Source organism: Ursus arctos, unplaced genomic scaffold, assembly GCF_023065955.2.
Source record: "Ursus arctos isolate Adak ecotype North America unplaced genomic scaffold, UrsArc2.0 scaffold_7, whole genome shotgun sequence".
NCBI classification, from domain to species: domain Eukaryota; kingdom Metazoa; phylum Chordata; class Mammalia; order Carnivora; family Ursidae; genus Ursus; species Ursus arctos.
Genome location: NW_026623089.1, coordinates 46,286,837 through 46,309,492, shown reverse-complemented (window position 1 = coordinate 46,309,492; position 22,656 = coordinate 46,286,837). Strand labels below are relative to the sequence as shown.

General features: G+C 58.0%; 1 protein-coding gene across 8 annotated transcripts in view; it reads right to left on the bottom strand.

Moving 5' to 3' along the window:
- Positions 1–22,656, bottom strand: part of ZCCHC24 (zinc finger CCHC-type containing 24) — an 81,201-nt gene that overhangs the window by 31,704 nt on the left and 26,841 nt on the right. For 6 of the 8 annotated variants that reach the window (XM_057308712.1, XM_044386235.3, XM_057308709.1 and 3 more), the window contains one exon: positions 112–276. The exons of the other annotated variants lie outside the window; for them this stretch is intronic. In XM_057308712.1, the coding sequence (XP_057164695.1) occupies positions 112–276 (165 nt within the window). The remainder of the gene's footprint in view (positions 1–111; positions 277–22,656) is intronic. 8 annotated transcript variants of the gene reach the window in all.

Genomic DNA, 22,656 nt, shown 5'->3' with positions numbered 1-22,656 from the left:
CTTGTCATATGCAGGAGTAAACTGAGGCCCAATAAGGAAGAAAATCGGCCCCAAGGCCCTTGAGAGAGCCCCTCTGGCCGCTGCCTCCCGCCCCAGCCCCGCCCGGCTCACCTGCTTGTGCGGATACACGTTGATGTGGCACTTAATGCACTCCTGCCCCATGTTGGCCCACGAGTTCCCGCTCATCCATTTTCTCTTGCACTTAGGACACTTGTACTCGCCGAAACAGCGCTTTTTGCCCTGGTACGGGGTCAGACCCTCACCTTTGGGGCGTGCCTAGAGAACAGGAAGCAAACACAGAGGGCATTGGGGTCCACCAGGCCAACATGATGCCCCTGCAAGATCCCCACGGTCCTCCCCGGCAGCCTTCATAGCCCACGTGCAGGCGCCTCTCGCGTCCATCCAGAGAGCACCAGGGTCACCCCCAGAGCACCCCTGGGAATCCCAAGGCTGGGAGCCCGCACAGAGGACAGAGGAGGTGGTGGGCGATACACATCTTCTCTATATTTCGGGGAGCAAAGTACGTGACGGTGGCCAGGATTGACTTCTCTGACTCACATCATAAGGAGGCAGCTAGTGGTCGCATGTCGCCGCGCCCAGGTGCTCTCTGCACCCCCCACCCCCCGGTGGTGTGGTTTGTGTGGTCACTGGCAAGGCAACACGGGCGCAAGGATGCAATCTGGGGTGCAGTGAAGGGGTGTCTCCCCTCCCCCGGGGCCCGGCCACCGGCTCCCTTCCTGGAGGCGGTCTTCATTTCCTTACCCCAGCCCAGAGATGGGCTCTGCACTTACAAACACACGCAGCACACGCCAATACACACACGTCCCCATCCCTCACCCCAGGGGTACGTTATGCATTCGGTTCTACGCCTTCCCTGCTTTGCATCTTAATCTACCTCGGACATATTATTACTGTAAGAGACATCATGAATCTCTTTTCCCTACTGTCTTGCGTGTAACACTTGCACAGCATGGCATCCCCGTGAGTTCCGGCGTCTGCCAGGCTCCGTTACAGGGCCTCTGGGCTGCTGCACTCTTGCGCTCTTATTACAGACGACGCTACAATGAATCATTGTGTGGGTGTGTCACATTTTGCACACAGGAGAGGACATCAGAAACAAAACCGCGGGGTACGTGCACTTTTAATTTTGATGCGGGGTATGTGCACTTTTAATTTTGAAAGGTAATGACAAGTTGGCACTGGCTCCTGCTCCACCACGCTGCAGGGGCACCAACTTAATGTCCTGTCTCCTCGCCAGAAGTTTCCACCATCGCCAATCTAAGAGGTAGAAAATCTTCTCAGAGCAGCTTTGATGTGTATGTCTTTTATTACGAACCACCACGGAGAATTCCTCATGCATTTAAGAAGCCACGTGTTTCCTTTGTGAAGTGTTGGTATGTTTCCTTTGTATCTTTCTTCTGCGGGTGGGGGTTGTTATGTTTCTTGTTGATTTGTAACTGCGCTTTATCTATTAAAGAGACTAGTTCTCTCCTGCATGGTGTTTTTTGTTTTTGTTTTAAACAGCTTTAGTGAGCTAGGACTCACATACCCCACATCTCACCCGTATATGGTGTACAATTCAATGGGTTTCAGGATACTCCCAGAGTTTAACAACCATCACTACAAGCTAATTTTAGAACATTCTGTCACTCCCCCAAAAGAAACCTGTATCCATTAACGGTCACGCCACAGACTACCTCCACCTTCTCACCCTCCCCAGCCCGGGGCAGCCACCCGTCTACAGAATTCCCTGCTCTAGCTAGTCCATTAAGAGGAACCACGCAGTAATTGTCCTCTTGTGCCTGGCTTCTTTTATTCCGTGCAATGCTCTTAACCTTCATCCATGTAGTAGCACCTGTCAGTACTTTATTCCTTTTTGTTGCCAAATAATATCCCATTGTATGGATACGCCATGTTTTATTTACTCATCAGATGATAGGCATTTGGGTTGTTTCTCATTTTTGGCCACTATGAGTAATACTGCTATGAACATGGGTGTCCAAACTCCAGGGTGTTTTATAAAGTTGGATTCGTAACCCCAGTATTTGAAAATGAAGATTTCACATGGAACTATGACCACGTCGGTCCAGAAATCTCGGTGGGGACCATCAGCTGGTGCCGAGGAGCGTTCTCCCCATTCCGACCAGCGGCTCCCTGCATTCACGTTATGTCCTTGGCGCTTACAGGCTCTGGGTCTGAGACAGGCTTAAACACAGGTTCCACGCTGGGTCCTAGACTGGCGTCAGCAGCATTGCCTGGGAACTTGTCAGAAATGCAGCGTCTCAGGCCCCACCTTGGATCTACCGAATCGGAATCTGCACCTTAACCGAGGGCGCCAGGGAATCCACGTGCCGTTATGCCTAAGAATCTCCGGGCCATGCCGTGACCTGTTTCTACAGTCTTGTTTCTCTGGGCGATTGCCCATTTATGAAGGAGTGCGTAAACGTTAAGCGCACGGGCTCGGGATCCAAATCCTAGCTTTATGATCTGGGTCAAGTTACTTCATAAAGATAATGACAAGAACTACCATACGAGGCTGTTCTGAGGATTAACCGAGGTAATACATGTGAAACACCTGAAACAGTGCCCGATACATAAAACAGCAGTGTTAGTTATTGTTATGATTTACTTATACAGAACAATAGCAGCATCTAAAATGATAATTGCTTCCTTCAGGAATCATGTCTCTTATTCCCAGGAGCCAGTACCACCACTTGGTGACAGCCTACTAGAATTTCAGGCAAAACACTGGAAAGGGACATAGGTGCTGAGTATGTGAATCTAAATCTAGAAAGTGACAAGAATATTGCCCTGAACTTTTGGGCCTGCTGCCGAATGTCTTTTGGACCTTTATTGGCCTTCCTGGCAGCCACGATATCCTGGGGAGGAGGCTCAGTCTGAGCTCTAAGGCAGGGCTGGCTCTCAGCACTGGCGAGTTTGTGAGAGAGGCTGGTTATGCCGAGGGGAGCACTCGGCATGCAGTCAGCGTCCAGGCCCCGGTCAAATTGCAGTAGAGTGGTCCACTTATATCTCTGAAGGCACTTTGACCTCTGTTGGTCTCAAGTTAGCGGGTGTACAGCGAGCCCTCTAACCCCTCCCAGGGCCACCTTTCCTACCTGGTGCCTGGAATGCAGGGCGTCTAAGCCACTCTAGCTTCTATGGCCTCCCTTCGTCAGTAATCCTGAAAGAAGTACCACGTGAACTCTATCCCTAGTGTCTCCATTCCCCAAGGCACCTCCATTCAAAAGGGAATGACAGGTGGCCCTGGGGTTCCTCACCAATGGTAAGATTTGAGACTCCTTGATTGAAGGGAAACTTGGGGGCCATGGTCAGCCAGGCCCACTCTGGGATCTGGTTCCACAGGCTGCTTGATTCCTAAACTGACAGGCCCTGCAGCTGGGGCAAAGGGCCGGGGGCAGGCATCAGAGGGAGGGGGCACTCAGCCAAGGGAAGGGTGAGGACCGGGGCGGGGCTGACAATTCAGTTCCCAACGAGTCTCTGCTTCAGAAACGAGCAAGAAGGAAGCCCACACGGAAAAGATGATACGGAGTGTGCGCAAAGACAGAAGCAGGCAGGTGAGAGGCAGGGGTGAGGGGAGGGGAGGGAAGCACCACCATGCTGTGTAAGTAGAAAACCAGCCATTCTGGAGCCGTCCATCAGGGAGTGTGAACTGCTGGGCAGGGCCCAGGAACAGGGGCTCCGGCCTCCTGCAGGATCAGAGGTCCTCAGCATACCATTCCCACCCCGGGAGGCCCCTGCTCTGACCCCCCACTGCATGGGACATGGCCCACACCATGGATGTCACAGCCAGATGCTGGTGATGGCATTCTGCCTCTGCCTGGGACGATCTGGGGGACCCTCTGTTACTCAACCTCTCTGTGCCTTGGTTTCCTCTTCTGGAAACCTGGGCTGATGGTATGGGCCCGCCCCCCAGCGCTGCTGGAAGGATGGGGTGCATTCATGCCTATGAAGGGGTCAGCTGGATGGCCGGGCATTGCAAGTGCTCACTGACCATTAGCAACTTGAGGATGATTTTCTGCTGGAGCTGGGAGCGGCTGCATTCTGGGTGGGGCAGCGGCTGCGGCTGCCACCAGGGAGTGGAAATCACAGGAGGAGAGCTCCGAAGATGGGAGGGGGCCTGGGTACAGCGTGGGCTCCTACCCCCGGTGGTGGGGGAGGTGGCAGGCAAAAAAGGGATGGCAGTCTTCGCCTTCTAGAACTTTCGGAGAGGAACCAAGAAAGAGAGAGGAAGGCCATGGCAGCTCTGCAGGCGCTGCTGGCAGAGAACAGAGGAAAGGGCAAAGAGGGCAGACGTGTATGAGGTGCTACCACAGCCTGACAGGCTCCCACTCAACTCTTCACATAACCCCGTGGGGCAAGGAATCTCGTCAACCCATTTAACAGATGGTGAAACGGAGGCACGGGGAAGGGGCAGGACTTGCCAAAGAGCTTCCAGCCTGTGAGCAGCTTCCCCTTGCTGTCTGTCACCCCTGAGTGTGTCTCCACCACAAAGCTGAGGCCTGTGCTCCGGAGGAGAAACCCCCCAGCCGCTCTGCTCAGCCCAGCCTGGTGGCTTTGCCATCCTGCGGGCAGAGGGGAGAAATGAGGTGCAGGGCGGGGGTGAGGAGGCAGTGGATGCAGGGAAGGGAAGACAGGCCAGTGAGCAGCTCTCTCGGCTCAGCAGCGAGGAGGAGCCGCTTCCTGGAAGGACTTATTCCAACACTGTTTATGCTTACAGAGGAGGGCAGGGCCAAAGGGAGGAGGAATGTTTGACGGAACAAAGGCTTCTCTACCCCCCACACTTTCCCCCTGCCTCCTCCCAGAAAGGCCAGCCTCTTCTCATAAACTTCAACATGAAACAGACGCTGACTGCCGTCGGCTCTGCAGGGGCCGTCACCCGCCCTGGCTGGGAAGGATGCCAGGTCTGACCTGCTCTCTTGACCCAGGCCCCTGCCACGTACCCCTCTGGGGAATCACATCAGCCAGCAACCCGGGCAAAACTCACTGGTGCTCACACACCACCCCTTGTAGCACAGACAGGGCCTCCGGGGCCAGAGAAGCAAGGCGACTTGCTCAAGGACACACAGCAGACCAGGGACTGAGCCAGAAGGCAGGGCTGGATCCTCGGACCTCCACACCATGGCTAGAATCCCTGCACAGGGCAGCCTGGGAAGTGGGCAGTGGCGGCTGGTGTGGGGGTGGGAAGGGGGAGCTGGGCCAAGGAGCAGCCAGGGCAAAGCTGGGCGGACTGTGGGAGGAGCCATCCAGGCAAGCTTGGGAAGAGAGGCGGACGATGCTGACACTATCTGGGCACTTCCTCAGAATGGCTCCATGTTTGTTTCCCAGCAGCTCATGAGATTTCTTACGGTTGATGGAAAGATGGTGAGCTCCCTGTCACTGGGGGTATGCAAGCAGGGGGCTGGGTAAACAACTATCAGGGAGGCTGCCGAGTGGACCTCTGTCTTGGTCAGGCAGTTGAACCAGGTGATTCTGAGGGCACTTCCACGTCTATAGTCAAAGCGTACTCCAATTCTCGTTACTGGGGAAGGCCAGCCAGCAGGTGTGGAGAGTGGGCCCCCTCAGGCACTGCTGGGGGGGTGCTGAACACGTGTATTTCCTACTAGATTCTTAGAGCACAACTAGGTGACAAGCCTTCAGATTTTTAGAAATGTCCATTCCTCCAGCAAATCTATTTCCGGGCAACCGTCCTAAGGAAATGCTCAGAGATGTGGACCAACAGGGTGTTCGAGAATGTTCATCGTGGCATGGTTTAGGACGTGCAAAACTAGAACGGGCTAAACACTCAACACCAACGCTCTGGTTCCCTCGGTGATGTTACACCCATTGGATGAGTGACAGCAAAGCCGTTAAAATACTCACGAGGAATTTTTTTAAGGGTTTGGGAAAAGGTTTAGTAAAGAAAACAGGACAAGTGATAGGCTACAGACTGCTCCCCAGAGTAAAAGCATAAAAAGGAAAAGTGGGCCAGAGAAGGGCCGGCAGGAGAAAGGTCAGAAGTGTTCAGAGGTTGCCTCCGGGAGACGGGATTCTCTATTCTAATTAATGAATTGTCTTTAATGAGTAGGTATGACTTTGATGGAGAGGAAGAGGACAGTTCATCAGCCGACTCCCTGGCCTGCCAGCCCCTCCTGCCCACGAGGGGGCGCCCTATGCTTTCCCAAGGTGGTGGCAACCCATGGAGATGGCAACTCTGTCCATACTTGCCTCCCCCTTTGCCCCTGCAGGTGCGGCCACTGGGGCCCGCGTGCTGGACGCTGGCCGACCTCCGGCTGCTGGCTCTCCTGTCCGTAGAGATGCCCTGCCCCAGCCATGGAGCCTACTTCCCACCTCTTAGATCCCATTCGCTCCTTCAATTGAGGACAGCTGGGAAGTATCCACACCTGTCACATGACATAAGAGCTTGGCTGGTCACTCTGCCAGTCAATTTCCCTGCCCCTGCTTCCTGGAGTCCCACCCAGAATGAGTAAGCCTTGAGGATGAAGCTTGCTCTCCTCTTGGCCCCTTTTAGATTGAGTCCCTTTTGCAGGGAGAGGGCATTGTCACCTTTGGTAGCTGGTGGCCGAGAGTCCTGGGGGGACCCTGGGCCCAGGAGAGGGCAGCAGGGGGGGACTGCTGAGGCTCTGTCCCCTGCCTGTCAGGACTCCATGCCCAGGTTCTGTGCCAGGATGCATGTCCTCTGCTCTCTGGATATGGGACTCCAGCTGTGGCCCCAGCCGCAGGCTGCACCCCAGCCCCGGCCGCACCACCTCTGCATGCCTGGGAGGGCAGCCTGTGGCCAGCCAAGCTCTGTGACAAAGGAACAGCCACACTCTTTACAGGTCTCGTCGGGGCCAGGCTCTCTTTGTATTCTTACAACCACCACCCCCTCATGCGCCAGGCATGATCCGTCCCAGGTTTCAGACGAGAACACTGAGGCACGAAGAGGTTAAAATGACTTGCCCAAGGCCACACTGCTAGCAAATGGTAGAGTCTGGATTTGAACCCAGGCCACCTGACTCGAGCCCACTCTCTCAATTGCCCTGCCAGACTTGCACAAAGATGAGGAACCCGCCCAGCCAGGACGGGGAGAAACGGGGATCGGCTGCTACCATCATGGGTCCCGGCATGTTGGGTAGCCTTGGGGGCGTCCCTTCCCCTCTCTAGGCCTCAGGTTCCCCATCGCCAGAATGAGGGTGGCACTGGCTGCTGGACCTGCCGGACAGGGTCACTTTTCTCTCCAAGGCCCGTAAGTCAATGTGTGCCTGGCAGCCTCAGTCACGCTCCCCTCTCTGCTGGGGAGCACGAGGCCAGCCCACGGTGCATCCAGGGGAGAGGCAAGGGCCGTAGCCAGGAGGAGCAGAGGGAGGAAATAAGGAACAGATGGGCTCCTTGCCGGCTCCCCGTCCCACCCTGTCTGCATGCTCTCCTGAAGCCGGGTGCCTGAGGTGCTCCTGGCCCAGAGTCGAGAGAGGAAGAGCCCTGGGTCTCAGGAGTTTGAGATGCCCTTCCACACGGAGGCTGAAGGGGCAGCTTTGCTGGCCCTTCCTGGAGAGTTCAAGAGGATTCTGGGGATCCTTTCTGGATATTAGGGGCCCTCCCCTGGCAGAGGCACTGCCCCTGTCTTGGATGCTCCTCTCTTGAGCCCCCCTTCCTCGGGCCCACCCTTTTGCCCTCCCTGCTGTCTGGGCCGATGTGGGGTGAACAGGGGCTGTGGCTAGAGGCCCGGGTTTGGGCCCTGGCGCTCCCACACTCATCACCAGTTTCCCCACCAGCAAGTGATGTCCGGCTGCTCCGGACATCTAATGAGCACCTACTACATGCCAGCCCCACCCCAACCACAGCCTGCCCATTTGACAGAAGAGCAAACTGAGGCCCAGAGAGGCCAAGCAACCTGTGCCGGGCCCCACAGCCATGGAGTCAAGCCTTGGACCCAAAGCAACACTTTCCTCCTCATGCACGGCCTCTCCACGAAACAGCTGTGAGAAAACCAGAGAACAAGCCTGTTCCTAGGAACAGGACCCGCCTCTGGCCTCCAGCCCCTGGCCCCCACCTCAATTACTCATTCATTCAACTAACAGCTATTGAGTACCTACTCTGCCTCGGGCCCTGTGGAATATTCCAGGAAGACAGATGAGGAATGACACCATCAACCACACACTTCTAGGCTCTGGCCCAAGCTGAGACCCACACCTGTAGAAACACTCTTAGACCCATATCCTCAGGCAGAGGCCACGCTTCACCCTCCCAGGTGACAGGCGGTGCCCATGCGTGACACTTGAGATGATCTCTAATGGAAGCAACAGCCCTACAAACTCAGCACTCTTAACCCTAATGGCAGAGAAGGAAACGGAGGCTTGGAAGGGGGCAGTGGCTTTGTCCGAAGTCACATAATGAGTAGGCAGTGGGGCCAGGTTCTGAGCTCAAGTCTGTCCCGTGCTGAGACCCCCACTTTTCCTTCCCTGCTCTGGGGACCCTCCAACAACCCCACACTCACGTGTCCACACACACGGCCCGCGGAGGCAGGCAGGAGGGCCGCCCCGGTGTCTGCAGCCTGGTCCTGGCAGCTGCAGGCTCCACGGAGGCCCCAGAGGAAGCAGGGATCAGAGGGACAGGTGGGCCGGGCCGGGCGGCCCGCAGGCTGCTGGGAGGGAGGAAGGACACTGCAAGAGGCCACCCGGGGTTTCCTCTGGAGCCTCAAGGGCCCCCTTGTCTGAGCACAGGCGTCCTGGCCACCTCCCCCGGCCCCCTCCCCTTTTCTGGGTTCCTGCCGCAGCCCAGCATGGGCCCAGAAAGCCCAGCCTCCTGTCACCCCTCCAGCCCCGTTCCCAGCCCAAAGCCACCGCAAAAATGCCATCCTGATTCCACAACACTAGGGTTTGTCAAAGTGCCGGGAACAATGGAAGCTTTCACAGTGCCAGGAAAAGGTCTCAGGAAAACCCTGGGGAGGGGGCATGGAGAGGGGGTGTAGAGAGGAGGGAAGGACTGAGGGGAGGGGGGGAACCAGGAGGGTGGGGCAGAGAGAGGCAGGGCAAGGGAGGCAGAGATATCAGAAATAAGGGACAAGGAGGGTGGGGGTGGTGGTGAGAGCCAAGAGTGAGCAGGACGGGGCAGCAGGACAGGGCAGGGTCTGGGAGAGGAGGACCAGGGAGAGACAGGACGAGGTGAGAGAATGCGGGAAGCGAACTCAAAGGGAAAGCGGAAACGGACACACTGAGATCAAGGAGCCCCTCCAGGCCTCCCTTCTGCACCCCCACATGCCTGCAGCTCGGGGCCTATGCGTCGAGGAGCCCTGGCAACAGCAGGGCAGAAACCCCTCTCTCCCATCCCCACCCCGAGGCCAGGCAAAGCGAAGCACTTTGGGGCTCAACGTTTTGGAAAGCAGAGACTTTGGAATCACATGAACAGCCGCTCCCTGAGTTATCTGTTTCCTGCTTCTGGCCTTCCTCCACCAGCAAACCGCACGGATCAGAGCTCAGGGGCGGGGAGGGGAAGAGGGGCCAGTCCGAAGGGGTGAAAAACATCCGAATCATAGCGATTGCAAAAGATGTGGATTTTCCTCCCCTCGTGTGACTGCAGAGAGAACCGCGGCCCATGCCTCGGCCACTGCAGGAGACGGAGGGCAGATTCGCGACCGCCCTGCGGTCGGCCCAGAGCTGGATGCTACTGAGTCTGAAAACCATTGGTTCACACTGGGCCCCGAGCCCCTGCACATCTCTGTTTGGGTGGCCTGTGGGCTCTGCGAGTCCTTTCTTCTGACTGTGCTCCCTTCTCCTGCTGCAGACATATGCCGGGGGCAGCCGGGCAGCCTCCCCCAGGTCCTTTAATGACCCCAGCAGGCTTGGACACCCCCCACCCCACCCCCACCTGCAGGACTGCGGCAAAACACCGAAGGCTTTCGGGACCCTTCCCCATGGGGCCCAGATGACCTTTTTTTTTTTTTTTAAAGATTTTATTTATTTATTTGACAGAGATAGAGACAGCCAGCGAGAGAGGGAACACAAGCAGAGGGAGTGGGAGAAGAAGAAGCAGGCTCATAGTGGAGGAGCCTGATGTGGGGCTCGATCCCATAACGCCGGGATCACGCCCTGAGCCGAAGGCAGACGCTTAACCGCTGTGCCACCCAGGCACCCCCCAGATGACCTTCTAATCTTAGTGGCAGCTACTCCCCCTCCTACAAGACATACACGCAACGGCAACAAAATCATTTTCTGCAAATGCTGTGTCCTCCTCCCCACCCCTCACCCCTGCCCCAGGCCTCTGATCTTGCTGTTCTTAATGCCCCAAACATTTCTCTACCTGGTGAATGGCCCTGCATTCTTCAAGGCCAAGATCACAGGCCACGCCCTCTGGCCTCTCCCACCCCAGACAGAGTTAAGGGCCCTCCCTGAGGTGCTTAGTCCATGTTCTGAGTCCCAGGCCCCTGTGCTAGCTGAGAACCCTCCCACCGCTTCCCCCGGAGTCGGGCCCCACTCCCCAAACTCCCAGGGGACGTTGTGGTCTGCACCACTCGCTTGGCTGCGGGTCATGTCCTGCCCTGACCCTGCCTCCAGCATGCCAGGGATGATCCAGTATGCTAGAGATTTCATCCCGAATTTAACCACTTCTGCCTTCTCGTTTCCCACCAGTCTATACGTGTGCTGTGCTGACGCAGAGCGCTCCATATCCCCTGCTTCCCTCGGGCCACCGGGTGGGGCTCAGAGCACATGGGTTCTAAGAGGACACGGGCATGGGCAGTGCCCAAGACGGATGAAGCATGTGGGCCAGAGCTGAGGTCCCGCTGGCAGGAGGGGGCCGTGCTGGGGTAACGCTGGGTCCTGGTGTGGGCTCTTCCTCTCGCAGGACGCCCCTCCTGGGCTGCACTGACCACTCTGGAGGGCCACCTCGGGCCAGCAGCACCATTTCCCCAGGCTGGCTGGTCCCCAGCTCTGCATCTGAGGCCATCCCCGGCCAGGCCAGGCCAGATGTGACCAGCGCAGCCCTATCGCTGGAGGAAGGCTCTGCGCTAATCCTAGGGGTGCCGCTGGGGACCAGAAGGTGGCAGGATACCCAGTGGTGATCTTCACCTGGGATGAGGTTTTGGTATGAGGTCCACGGCCCTGGGAGGAGGGGACAGGGGAACTCAGCTCAAAATAGCGATGGGGGAAGGGTGTGGAGGGTGGCCCAGAGCCAGAAAAGAAATCTGATCTGCCCTGGCCGGTAAAACGCTGAAGTCAGCAGTTTGGGGCCACTCTGGCAGGAGCCAGGGCTGGGGCTCTCACGGCTGCCTGGAGGGAGGCTGTAGGCCCGACCTCCAGCCTCAGCTCTGACCTCACAGCAGTCCCTCCCCTCTCTGGGCTTCGATCTCCTCCTCTGGCCATGGAAGGGCAGAAAGAGAAGCAAGCGGTCCACCTCTGAGAACCTTCGGTAGGTGAGTGCTGGAGCCAGAGTCGCTTGGGAGACCACAACCCCACAGATGGGAAAGGACCGTGTTGAGTGTCCACCGCACGCCAGTGCTGGCCACGCACCCGCCCGGCAGGTGGCTTCACTGTGACCCCGTTTCCAGATGAGGAAACAGAGGCCCAGAGAGGTTCAGTCACCTGTCCAAGGCCATCCAAGCAAGTAAAAGGCAGGCCTTGAACTCCGGTCTTGTTGGCTGTTGTCCAATCCCCTCACTGCCAAGTGAGGTCCTGAAGCCACGGACTGGTTTCAAGGCCACCCATGGCAACTGTGACCGGGCAGAGCAGAGGTGAAGCGGCTCCTGTGGGCCAGCCCAAGTAGCTAGCAGCTTTTCCTGTGGTTCCACGGTGTCAGATGGAAACCAGAGAAGGGGCTAGTGGCAGGGGCTGGGTGGGCATACAGACCCGTGTGAGCGTGCGTGCAGGCATGCCTGCGTGGGCCTCTCATGGTCACTGACAGGCATCGGACCACGGCACAAACCCGCCTGTGCTCTTGCCCTTCAGCGTGAGGACCTAGCAGAGGAAGAGCAGCCCCCATGGGACTTTCCCAAAGGTTCCTAGGGAGGCTGAAGCCTCCCATTTCTCACCTCCCTAGCCCAGACGGCAGCAGACCTTGCTTCTTCACCTAGGGACTAGAAAAGTCTGCAAAACCATCCCTTTCCCACTGCCCCCAAGGGCAGAGTGCTCAGTGCAGCAGGGCTCTGGGGCAGTGCTGCTTTATGCCCTCAGATGCTCCGTTCCCCTCCCTGGGCCCCGGGGTCCGCACTGTAAAACCCAGCCCCTGCCTGTGTGCAGTGTAACGTCCACCAGCCATTCCGTCCTCACTGCAGCCCCTCCGGATGGGGAATCCGAGGCTCAGAGAGGTGTGGGGACATGCGCCTGAGGTCACACAGCCAGGAAGCAGTAGACCCAAACCCGGGGCAGGCTGACTCCCACAGCGCCGCGTGCCTCCCAGACGGTCTCCACTCTGATTTCTGGGGCATGGGCATTGGAGGTGTCCTTGCCCTTGTCTCTGGGCAGCCCCACACGAGGAAAGAGAGTGTATACCCGTCATGGAGGGGGGGGGCGGGGGGAAGGCTGGCTCGTGGTACTCGTTCTCCCATTCCCCTCTGTGCACACCAGTCCTGACTACCTGGCATACCTTGTCTCCCAACCCCATCCAGTGGAAGCTTCTCCCCCAGACACTTTCCTTGCCCCCTCCTGCCTGCAGGGACCCTTCCGGTCTCTGCACCCTGGGGGTGGGGGGCACTCATCTTGTCGCTCTGGGGCACCGACCCCTCAGGCGGCACGAGGGCCCACTTCACCCCGGTGAGGACAAGCAGTGCCCTCACGCCCTGCAGCCTGGGCACAGGCCCCTCTGGGCGTTCTGAGCCAGATCCTTTAACGTGCTGACGTGCTGGCATGAGGCAGGCATACGAACCTGCCCTCGCAGAGTGTCTCTGCCGGAAGCGTGGTTGGAACCAGGCTGACCGGTGCTAAGTGTCCACTTCATCAGCACAGCGGGAGGAGTACCGATCCCTTCTCCTCACCAGGGAACTGAGGCGTCTGCATTCCACTGCCCCGCCTGGAGATGCCCACGCTCCTAATTCCAGAGCACAGGCTTGTTTCCCAGGCTTGAGCCGGCATCCGAACCATCTAGCGGGGTGGGGGGGTTCGCTATGACACAGGCTGCCGGTCCCATCCCTAGAGCTTCGGAACCAGGAGGTCGGGGGTGGGCCTGAGAATCTGCATCTCTCGCAAGTTCCCAGTGATGCTGATGCGCCCGCCGGGGACCCACTGTAGGAACCACTGGTCTAGAGGGTACTGCTAACCGCCTGTTAAAGTAGGCCTGTCAGTCAGACGCGGTCTTCTCTACCCCGCCCCCTCCCCACGCGCCCATTCCATAGCCCTGGAAACCGAGGCACCCAGAAGGCAAATGAGCAGCCGCAGCCCTACAGGAAGTGAGGGTCAGAGCCGGGAATGGGGCGCAGGGCTCCTCGCGCCAGGACAGTGAGGCTGCGGGGCTGGAGCGGGGCGACTGCCTGCGGAGGGAGGAACGGCCATCTCTTTGAAAGTGGGACCGGTGGTGGTGGTGGAGGTGGCGGTGGGGGGCTGGGGGAGGGCTGGCCTGGCTCTCCTGGCTCAGCCCCAAACTTGTGACTCCTCGGCATCTGGAAACCATCACAGGGAACAATGGAGGGAGCAGGGGGCCTGGCCGCTTGGGGCTCCGGCCCTGTCTGTTCAGGAGAGCAAAGGAACTCAGGGCCTACAGGCATCTCCCCCCTTCCCCCACCCCGCCACTGCTGTTTGCCTTGGCACTGGCACACACAGCTCCCGAGGGGCCCAGCTATCAGGAAAGTCAGTCCCTGAGCTACAGATGTGGGGGCTGGTGGCCAGGTTGGGTGCTCAGAAGTCAGGAGATTCTGGCTCAGCTCCCTGCCCAGGTTGCAAGACTCCCCTGCAAGCTCACTACTATGGCTCTCTGGGCCTCAGTTTCCCCACAGGAAGCTCAAGTACCACCCCGACTGGGCTGGCTGCTTACCACAGCCTGGCGTGTATGTGACCAGCTTGGTGGCTGGGCCAGTGTTGCCCCTGGGGGTCCCGCTTGTCCCCTGCAGGCCAAGCGGGGGCCAAACCACCAGGCCTAGAGTGGGGGAGGGACTGAGGAGTGGTCGCTGGGTACGCTTACGCCTCCCACCACAGGGTCTTCCACTCATGCCCTCGACACTTCATGTACCGAGTGCCAACTCTCTATGAGGCACTGGAGCAGGGTGGCTAACGGGACGGATGGAACCCCAGCCCCCAGGAGCTTACGGTCAGGTGGGAAAGAAAAACCCAAGCATCTCATTCAAATCGTGACATTTCTGAAGCAGTGGGGTGCCACCACCACAGACTGGTGGGGTCTCTTCTTCACAGAGGGGGGCCACACGCGAGGCCTGTCCCAGCCTCTGAAGCCTCACAATGGAAACCTTCAGCTGGGCCCCAGCACGCTGCCACCAACGTGCTCTGTGACCTGAGGCAGGCCCTTGCCCTGCCTGGGTCACGGTCTCCCCTGTGTCAGTGAGGGGAGGGAAGAGAAACAGGAAGGGCAGGTGTGTCATCCTGGGTGTCACTCCAGCTCCAGCCATCAGACATCTGGCTCGCGGAGGATTCTCCAGGAGAGGACGGGGTGACGGGGGGGGGGGGTATCCACCTCACTGTGCCCGTGGGCTGGGGGCTGACAGGCACCCATGACTTGTGCTGGCATTCCTGGCCTAGGTCCCTTCTGGTGCAAACGTTCTGCACGTGGACGGCACACAGGCTGGAGAAGCAGCCAGAGTTCGAGTCCCGGCATCACGAGGTGGAGACCATCGCTTCCTTCCACCTCTGGGCCTGTAACAGAAGCTAGTCCTGCCCTGCCTGTGCCACATGGCCGTTGTGCCTTCAAAACCTGACCCCGGATGCAGGAGCACTTTAGAACTATGACTCTTCCTCCAGAAAGACTTCCCTACCAGCCCTCCCTGCAGACCCATCCATCCTTGCCCACTGCGAGCTGCTGTGCCTTGCATATCCCTGTAGGAGGACGTGGGATGCCCTACTTGGTTCGTGTGTCTCTTGCCTCGTCCTTGGTCCCCTCCCCGGGGAGAGACCATGTGGGATTCTTCTCTGATCCCAGGGCCCAGCATAGGTCTGGCACAGAGCAGGGAGCCTCTGGGGAGGAGGTGAAGGACAAAGTGACCATTTTGGACCTTACTATCAGCCTGAAAAACAGTAGCTAGAGGAAAAAATCAGAGGGGTTGGGGAGGCCTGGGGAGGGGGGCAGGCAGCAGCCTGGCGACTTCCTGGACAAGCATGCCGGCTGATGTTCCTGGTCCTCAGTGTGGCTATTGTCCCTGCTGGTCCAGAGACTGAGCTCAATAGGGCCTCTGTCCCTCCTTGGGCAGGCCGGCCCGCGCGGTGGCATCCCACCCGGGCAGCTGGGAGGCGAGGGCCGACACTTCCTGTCCCCACTGTGAGTGTTCCGAGGGGCAGGGGGAGGGGAGGGGGCTCTCAAGACAAGTGCCCATCTATGTCCCCCAGAGGAAGGCTGCCCAGCTGGGGGAGGAGGTGGGAGAAGGGAGAGCAGTGCTGGGGACTTGCTCACTCCTGTGCCTCAGCCCCTCTCCTCCCAACCAGCTCTCCCCCCTGAGCTGGAGCTGTCAGAAGGGCCACTCTGGCCGTCCTTCTCTTCCTTGAACAGGGGAAGCACATCCTTGCCTCACCTCAGGGCCTCCACTCTTACTGTTCCCTCAGCCAGGACTGCCCTTCCCACAGACCTTTCCCATCACTTGCTCCTTGTTTCACCTGTCTCTAGCCAGCTGACCCTTTTTCTCAGAGGGGCTGGCCCTGACACCCCTAGCTGAACCTGACCTAACCCCCCGAGCGCACCCATTTGTATTTATTTCTTCACTGCCTGTCATCCCACAAAAGTGTGAGCTGCACTCTTCCGCTGTCTTTCTGTTCACCATGGTACATCCCCAGTACCAGGAACAGTGCGTGGAACATACTAGACTCCCAATAAACCCAGGTCAAATTAACCGAGACAAGTCACATACTTCAACAGTGATCCACATAGAGATGTGCTCTGAGGAGTAGAGCGCTGTGTTCAGGGAGCACGGGACAGAAGAGTTGGGAAGGAGGCCATGGGGAGTGCAAGAAGGGCCTGAAGAAGACAAAGTGCAGGGGGATGCCTGTGAAAGGCTTGCTCTCATGTGAAGGGCGGGAGGGCAGGAAGCACAGGGGGCTTCCAGATAGCCAGAGCACATGGGCTCCTGGGTCTACATGGCAGAGTAGGAGGGTAGCCCAGGAGCCGTGGGGCGCCAGGGCAGGGTTTCAAATCGGGGGTGGCCAGATCGGCCTAGCATTTCAAGAAGGTCTCCAGCTACGCAAGGAGAACAGATTGAATGGGGGGAGGGACTAGATGTGAGGACACCACCTATGGAGGGGCTGCTGCGCCGTGCTGCTGAGAGGAGCCGCTGGTCCGGTCTGGGGAGGAGCCGCAGAGAGAAGAAAGGTGACCAACTCAGGAGACAGGCAGGAGACAGAGTCCCCCAGACTTGGGTTGGCCCTGGGGAGGCAGAGCCAGGCGTCAAGAATGACTCTGAGGTTGTCTGGCCTCAACCATCCTGCATGGCTATAGGGGTCTGCCAGGGGCCCCCTCCTGGCTGATGGTTGGGGCAGGAGGAGGGGGGTGGGGGGGTGATGGCAGTGCCCCGCAGCCGGCAGTGAAGGATAGAAGGGGGACCGGCTGTCACTGGGCAGCAGGCAACAGGGGTAGATGGGACAGCCTCGTGACAACTGTCCGTCCTGGCTCTCTCCCAGAGGCCCTGCCCTGAAAAGTTGCCTATAAAACTGTCACCTGAGCCTGTGTAAGATGCCCCTGGGGACAGGGTCCACCCCAGAGCTGACGTGGATGTGGGGGCAGCTACCCCGCCATAGTGTTATAATTACACACACACACACACACACACACACACACACACACACACTCTCCCCTGCCAGTGAGCAAACAGGCTCAGTGCAGGAAGGGCCACGCTGGAAACAGCCAGGCCACGGGAAGCTCCCACTGCTCCCAGTTGCCTTCTAGGCCCCAGAACAATTGATTCTTCAGAGCCCAGGAGGAGCCAGTGGGAGAGGTGTTGAGTCTCCAAAGGGAGAAGACCCGGGGGGAGGGGGGAGAGCTGGACGTGGCGCACAGAGCAGGTGATCCCCGTGGTCTCCAGGGAGGCCAGGCGACCTCAAGCATCACGCAACCTGTGAGGGGCAGGACGGAGCGCAGACCCCGAGACCCAGTCTGGTGCTAGGCGAACGTGTGAAGCAAACACAGAGAGGGACGGGGGAAGGGCAGCCACTTCCAGACAGCTCTCCCAGCACCCACTGGAACCATCTTCTCAGGGTTGGGACCCCACCATGCTCCCTGAGAGAGGCTCCAGGCCTCAGGAGATGGCTGTTCAACCTGATTCCGGCCACATCAGCAGGGGGGCAAGTCCCCCCTCCCCAGGGATGACGGCAGGGCAGTAACTCGGTACAGGGACCCCAGACAAGCCCCCCAGAAGCCCACCGTCCCCGGGCCCAGCAGCTCACCCACATGGGCTCCTTCCTGGTCCTGGTCTCCTACCCTCACCTCACTCCCAGCAGCTGAGAAGGCCAGGATGGCAGGGGCGGCGGGAAGCACCTAGGAGATGCTGGCGTGTGGAAACTCTGGAGCAAAGCCTCCTTGCTCGGCCCACAAATGGGCATTGAGCCTGTGCCCCGAGCTGGGCCTGGGCAGCCACAGGTCTGCAGACATGCACGCACGCACAGGAATGTCCCAAGGGCACACACCTTAAGATGACCTGCCAGCTCCATTTTAAGTCAACCCACAGGGAAGCGAATGGTCAGGAGGACAGCAGCGGCCCTTCACACTGCTCCAGGACCCAAAGGGAGGTCGGTCTGTCCAGTTCCTGTCAACCGCATAGCTCCCTGGGGCTCGGCAGCAGCGTGACCCCTGTGCGCGCGTGTGCACCAGCCTATCAGCCAGGGGCGGACGTACCAGCGTGCACACTGGGAGCTCCGTGCACGGGTGCCGAGCATGGGGTGGCATGGCCCCTGCTCTACACCCATCCCCACAAGTCTCAGTGGGTGCGGGGGAGGCCCAGCCACAGGCAGCTCTGGGTTTCTCAAAATGACACAAATGATGGCCTGCAAAACTGAGAGAACCATGCGGAAGGAAGGAAAACTGCAACCGCCCTTCCCTGTTCTGGAAAATGTCTTTCTCCTCCCTGGCGGCGTGAGGAGGTGGCCGCCGTCTAGCTCCTGAGCCAGCCAGGTGCAAAGCGCAGGAGGGCGCCGGCCGTGCGCCTCCGACCTGGGCTCGAATCCTGCCTGTGCGGCGACTGGCTGCACACACACCTGAGCCTCAGTTTCCCCTCGTGCCAGGAGGAAGAATGACACATCTGGGGCAGGAAGCCAAGATTTAATGAGCTTAGGAACACAAAGTGCTTGGCCCAGAGTTGGGACCCAGGAACCAGCGGAGCTCGTCCTCATTACAGGGACACCTGCCTAAAAGTTCAGATGCCCACAGCCCCGATACTCTTTCTTGCCCATCCTGCCAACCCTGTAAAAACCCAGGAAAGTGTCTGAAATCCCACAGTCCCCTCCTCCCTGCCCCACGCTGTTACTATATGTAAGCCCAGTCTCAAGCCAGGCTCAGCACAGCTCTGCGGGAACACCCGTGGATGAGGCCGGCCTCCGCCCCATCCCAGTCCGTCAGCCTTTCCTGTATAGAATCTCAGTTAATCCTCTAACCAAAAAAAAAAAAAAAAAAAAAGAATTTTGTTTCGGATCCACCAGTCCCCAGGGAGGAGCTTTCTCGAGGTGACACAGGGAGCACACACACCCCCCCCAAGCCCCACTGCTCCCAGCACACCCTCTGCCTCCCCGTCTCACAGCCTGACGTGCCCTGGTGCATGCCAGCACCAGTCCTGGGGGAGTGCAACGGAAGACGGTGTGGTCTGGCGGCAGGAAACGGCCAGGGGAGGTCATGTGGGGCAGGGAGAGCCGCTCCTGGGCCTGGTGAATGCCGCCACGCTACCGGCCAGAAATGTGTGATCCTAAATTGCTGGGCTGGTCTCCGTCACCTCAGAGGGACCTAAACGTGGACTTGGTCCTCTAGAAGGCCCACGGCTCTGTGCAGAAAGCACAGCCTGAGGAGGACTGGCTGGAGGGCACCTGGCAGCAGCCAGACCCTTAGAGGAGTCCAGGCCTTGGGCACCAGCTCTATCGGGCAAGTCACCTCCTGCTTCTGGGCCTCAGTTTTCCCATCTGGAATGAGGGTGTGTGCATGTTTAGGGGCGGGGCTTTGGATGGGATAGACTCTAATGTCTTGAGCCAAAGCTGGCACCCTGGGAGATGACAGCTCAGTTTTGAGATGGGGTCAACGCCCTAAGCGAGCTTGAGGTGCTGCTACGGGCGACCCGCCAGCCTATCCGCTGCGGGGTCAGACATGGCCTCCTACTCGCCCTGCCCTCCACTCCTCTACCGAGGTAATACAGCTGGAACCGGAGCACAGAGAGCTCTGTGGGGTCTCTGCTCTCCCCACCCCCACTCCTTCCAAGAGAGGCCGTCCAGGCCAAGCAGGGGAGGGGGCACGCATCCAAGCGTGCACAATCACCACCTTGTCTTGGGGAGACAAAGGCCAGGCTCCGGGCCCTGGCGGCCAACTGCCTGGATGAAATGACAGATCACAGAGTTGCTGAATTTAGAATTTTTTTTAAATGTTAGTACCATAATAGCTTAGATTCTTAGAATCCTTGAAAGTCAGTCTAATAATATGTTAGAATCAGAGATGCAGGGGATCTTCATTTTAAAGGACAATAATAACAGCAGGTTGAAATACAGAAAAGCATGGATGAGTGCAGAATCGCAGTCTCGATATGGAATGACTATAGAACCTCGGACTCTTAAAATCATACAATTCAGAATAACCAGGTGTCACAATCATCCCGTGTAGAAGCCCACTTCCACAAAACAGTAACACTTTGTAACCATGCGATCTAAGAAATCTGGGATTGAACGTCATACAGTGTTAGAAGGGGGACTCCTGGAATGTTCATTTTTGAGTTTCATGCAATCTTGCCATCTCGCATTCCCAGGACTCAGAAGGACAACGATGGCTTGCTCACCTGCAGAGGCCTTTCCCCTGCACCTGCCTGAGCTCCCCACCCCTTCAGACCTGGGCAAAGGTGCTTTTGCTCAGCTACACACCAGAATCACCTGGAAAAATGTCATGGGTAGGCCTACGCCAGATTTCCTGAATCAGAATTTCCAGCACCAATGTTTTAAGAAATTCTCGAGGTGACCCTAATGAGAAGCTCCAATGGAGAAGCACTGATCTGGTCCACCTTTCCTCCATGCTGCAGGTAAGCAAACAGAATACAAGTAGCGGGTCCAAGGGCCACAGCAGTGGCCACTACACCAAGGGCAAGCCCCTTGGCCTTTGCTTGCGTCTTCTACCTGGATCCCTGTCTCCAGGGCCCTGTGCCCAACTCCCCCTTTCCCCAGGGGTGTTCCCAGTGGTCTTGGGGACTGAGTGGGCCAGGACAGAGTGAGACACCTGGAGGCTGCTGGACTCACAAAGCCAGCCCCTCCCTTCCCCCACCCGCATGCTGCAAGCCCTCTACAGCATTTCAAAGGGTGGCTGGAGGAACACTACGAAGGTCATCCAGGTCAATCCCCAGCCTCCAGAGAGGCCTGTAATGAAGAAATGCCCTAGGCATGGGGAGTCAGAAGCCTGGGGTCCTCGCTGTCACTAGCCTGCTCTGTGGTCTTAGACAAGTCACCTGGCCTGTCAAAACAGGCAGAAAAGCTGGACAGAGAACTTCTAGAAATCCCTTCTAGCTCTGCCTCTTGACCTCCTGCAACATGGCTACACATTTAAGGGGATGGGGGCCCTCAACATCCTTTGTTGGCTGGTTCCCAATTAGTAAGTTCCTTCTTATGTCCAACCCAAAACATTCCAGCCACTGTTTCAGCCTTTGCCTTTCTGCATAAAGATGGAGAGTCTGGGCACAGATGCCCTTCCCTTGCTCCAAGGCAATCCCCAGCTCTCCTGCACCCCACCTGAGGATGCCCCCCTCCCCACCCCTCTTGCGGGTCTGGCCGGCCTTGCTGACTCACAGGGGGGCTGCACTCCCAAACAAATGGGGGCAGCCTCATCAGGGGCTACCAAAGCCCAGAGGCAGTCAGAGCCTCTGCCTGTTCCCAGTTTGAATCTGATGAGCTCCTATCAGGGGCAGAAGCCCTGCTGGGCCAGAGTGCTTCCTAAAACGAGATGGGGATTTCCACCCAAGAACCCCTACTGGGCTAAGGAAAGGTGGCCCAAGAGGCAGGCTCAGAAATGGGGAAGTGGGAGCCCAGCTATTCCTTAGAGCAAACTGTAATGTGCCCAAGAGTCACCCAGGAGTTTGTGAAAATGCCAACTCTGATTCAGCAGGTCTGGGGGAGGGCCCAAGGTGCTGCATTTCTGGCAAGCTCCTGGTGATGCTTCTGCCAGTCCACGGACCACACTTTGAGAAGCAAGCCTCTAGATGTTCATAAATAAAATCTTTTTATTCCGAAGAACCCTTTACTTTTGTTCAGCTTGGCTTGCAATTCGTTCCAGCCCTGCTGGCCTGTGAGATCCACACTGCAGCTCGGAGGGGCAGATGGGATGTAAATCGCTGTCCAGAAGGAGAAACTGAGGTACAGCAAGGACAAGGGGCTTGTTCTAAGTCACCCACCTGGCTGTGCTCCCTCCTCTAAACTCCCCCACCCGTGGCTGGGTAGAACCACACAGCTTAGCAATGAGTGGCCTCACCCAGAGACTGACTCCCTGTCCTGCAGGGTGTAGGCCTGGGGGTAGAAGCCAGCTCCTCTGCCCTGAGGCCTCTCGGGGATCCCCAGGGAGCCCTCACTGAACTGTACTGGCTACTGATATAGCTCCTGGTGGGCTGAGTAGGTGGAACAGCAGGGGGGGGAGAGGTTAGGAATCAGCCAGCCAGAGCCTCACTCCTTGGGCTCAAATCCCAGCTCTGCTCTAGGCTCCTGTGTGACCATAGGGGAATTCCTTGATGTCTCTGAGGACACTGATATTGTGCAAGGACTCAGCACGGTCCCTGGTACATGGAGGGTGCTCAGCCCGTCAGCTCCCTGCCTTCCCCCCATTCCAACGGAGTCTTGTCCATTTCTGCCTGCCTTCCTCACAAATTTATGAGAGCACAGCCTCCGAAGCAAGACTGCCTGGACTGCCTCTGTGCTGTGTGACGCCGGGCAAGCCACTTGCCCTCTCTGCGCAATGGGGAAAATAGGATCCCCAGCCCAGAGGGCTGCGGCAGGAAGTAGATGAGTCAACATGTGCAAAGTGCTTAGAGCCGCACCTGGACGTAGTGAACACGCCCCACATGCAGCTAACATGCTTTCTCGCCCCTCCAGGTGATGGGCCCAGCTCTGCAGCTGGTGCCTCAGCAGACACAGGCATCCAGGGTCGAAGCTGCAGAATTAGCTCACATTTGCTGAGTACTCGCTGCGTACCAGCACTTCCTGCGCCCACCCACTCCTGCCCCAAGATCATAAGCAGAACACATAAGACGAAGCTGGTTGTGTGCGGATCTTTGGGGAACACAAAGGAGGGAGTAACTAGTGAATGGGGAGAGCTCAAAAGGCCAGTGGGAGAAGGGGACACCCCCAACCCTGTTCGAGCTTCATG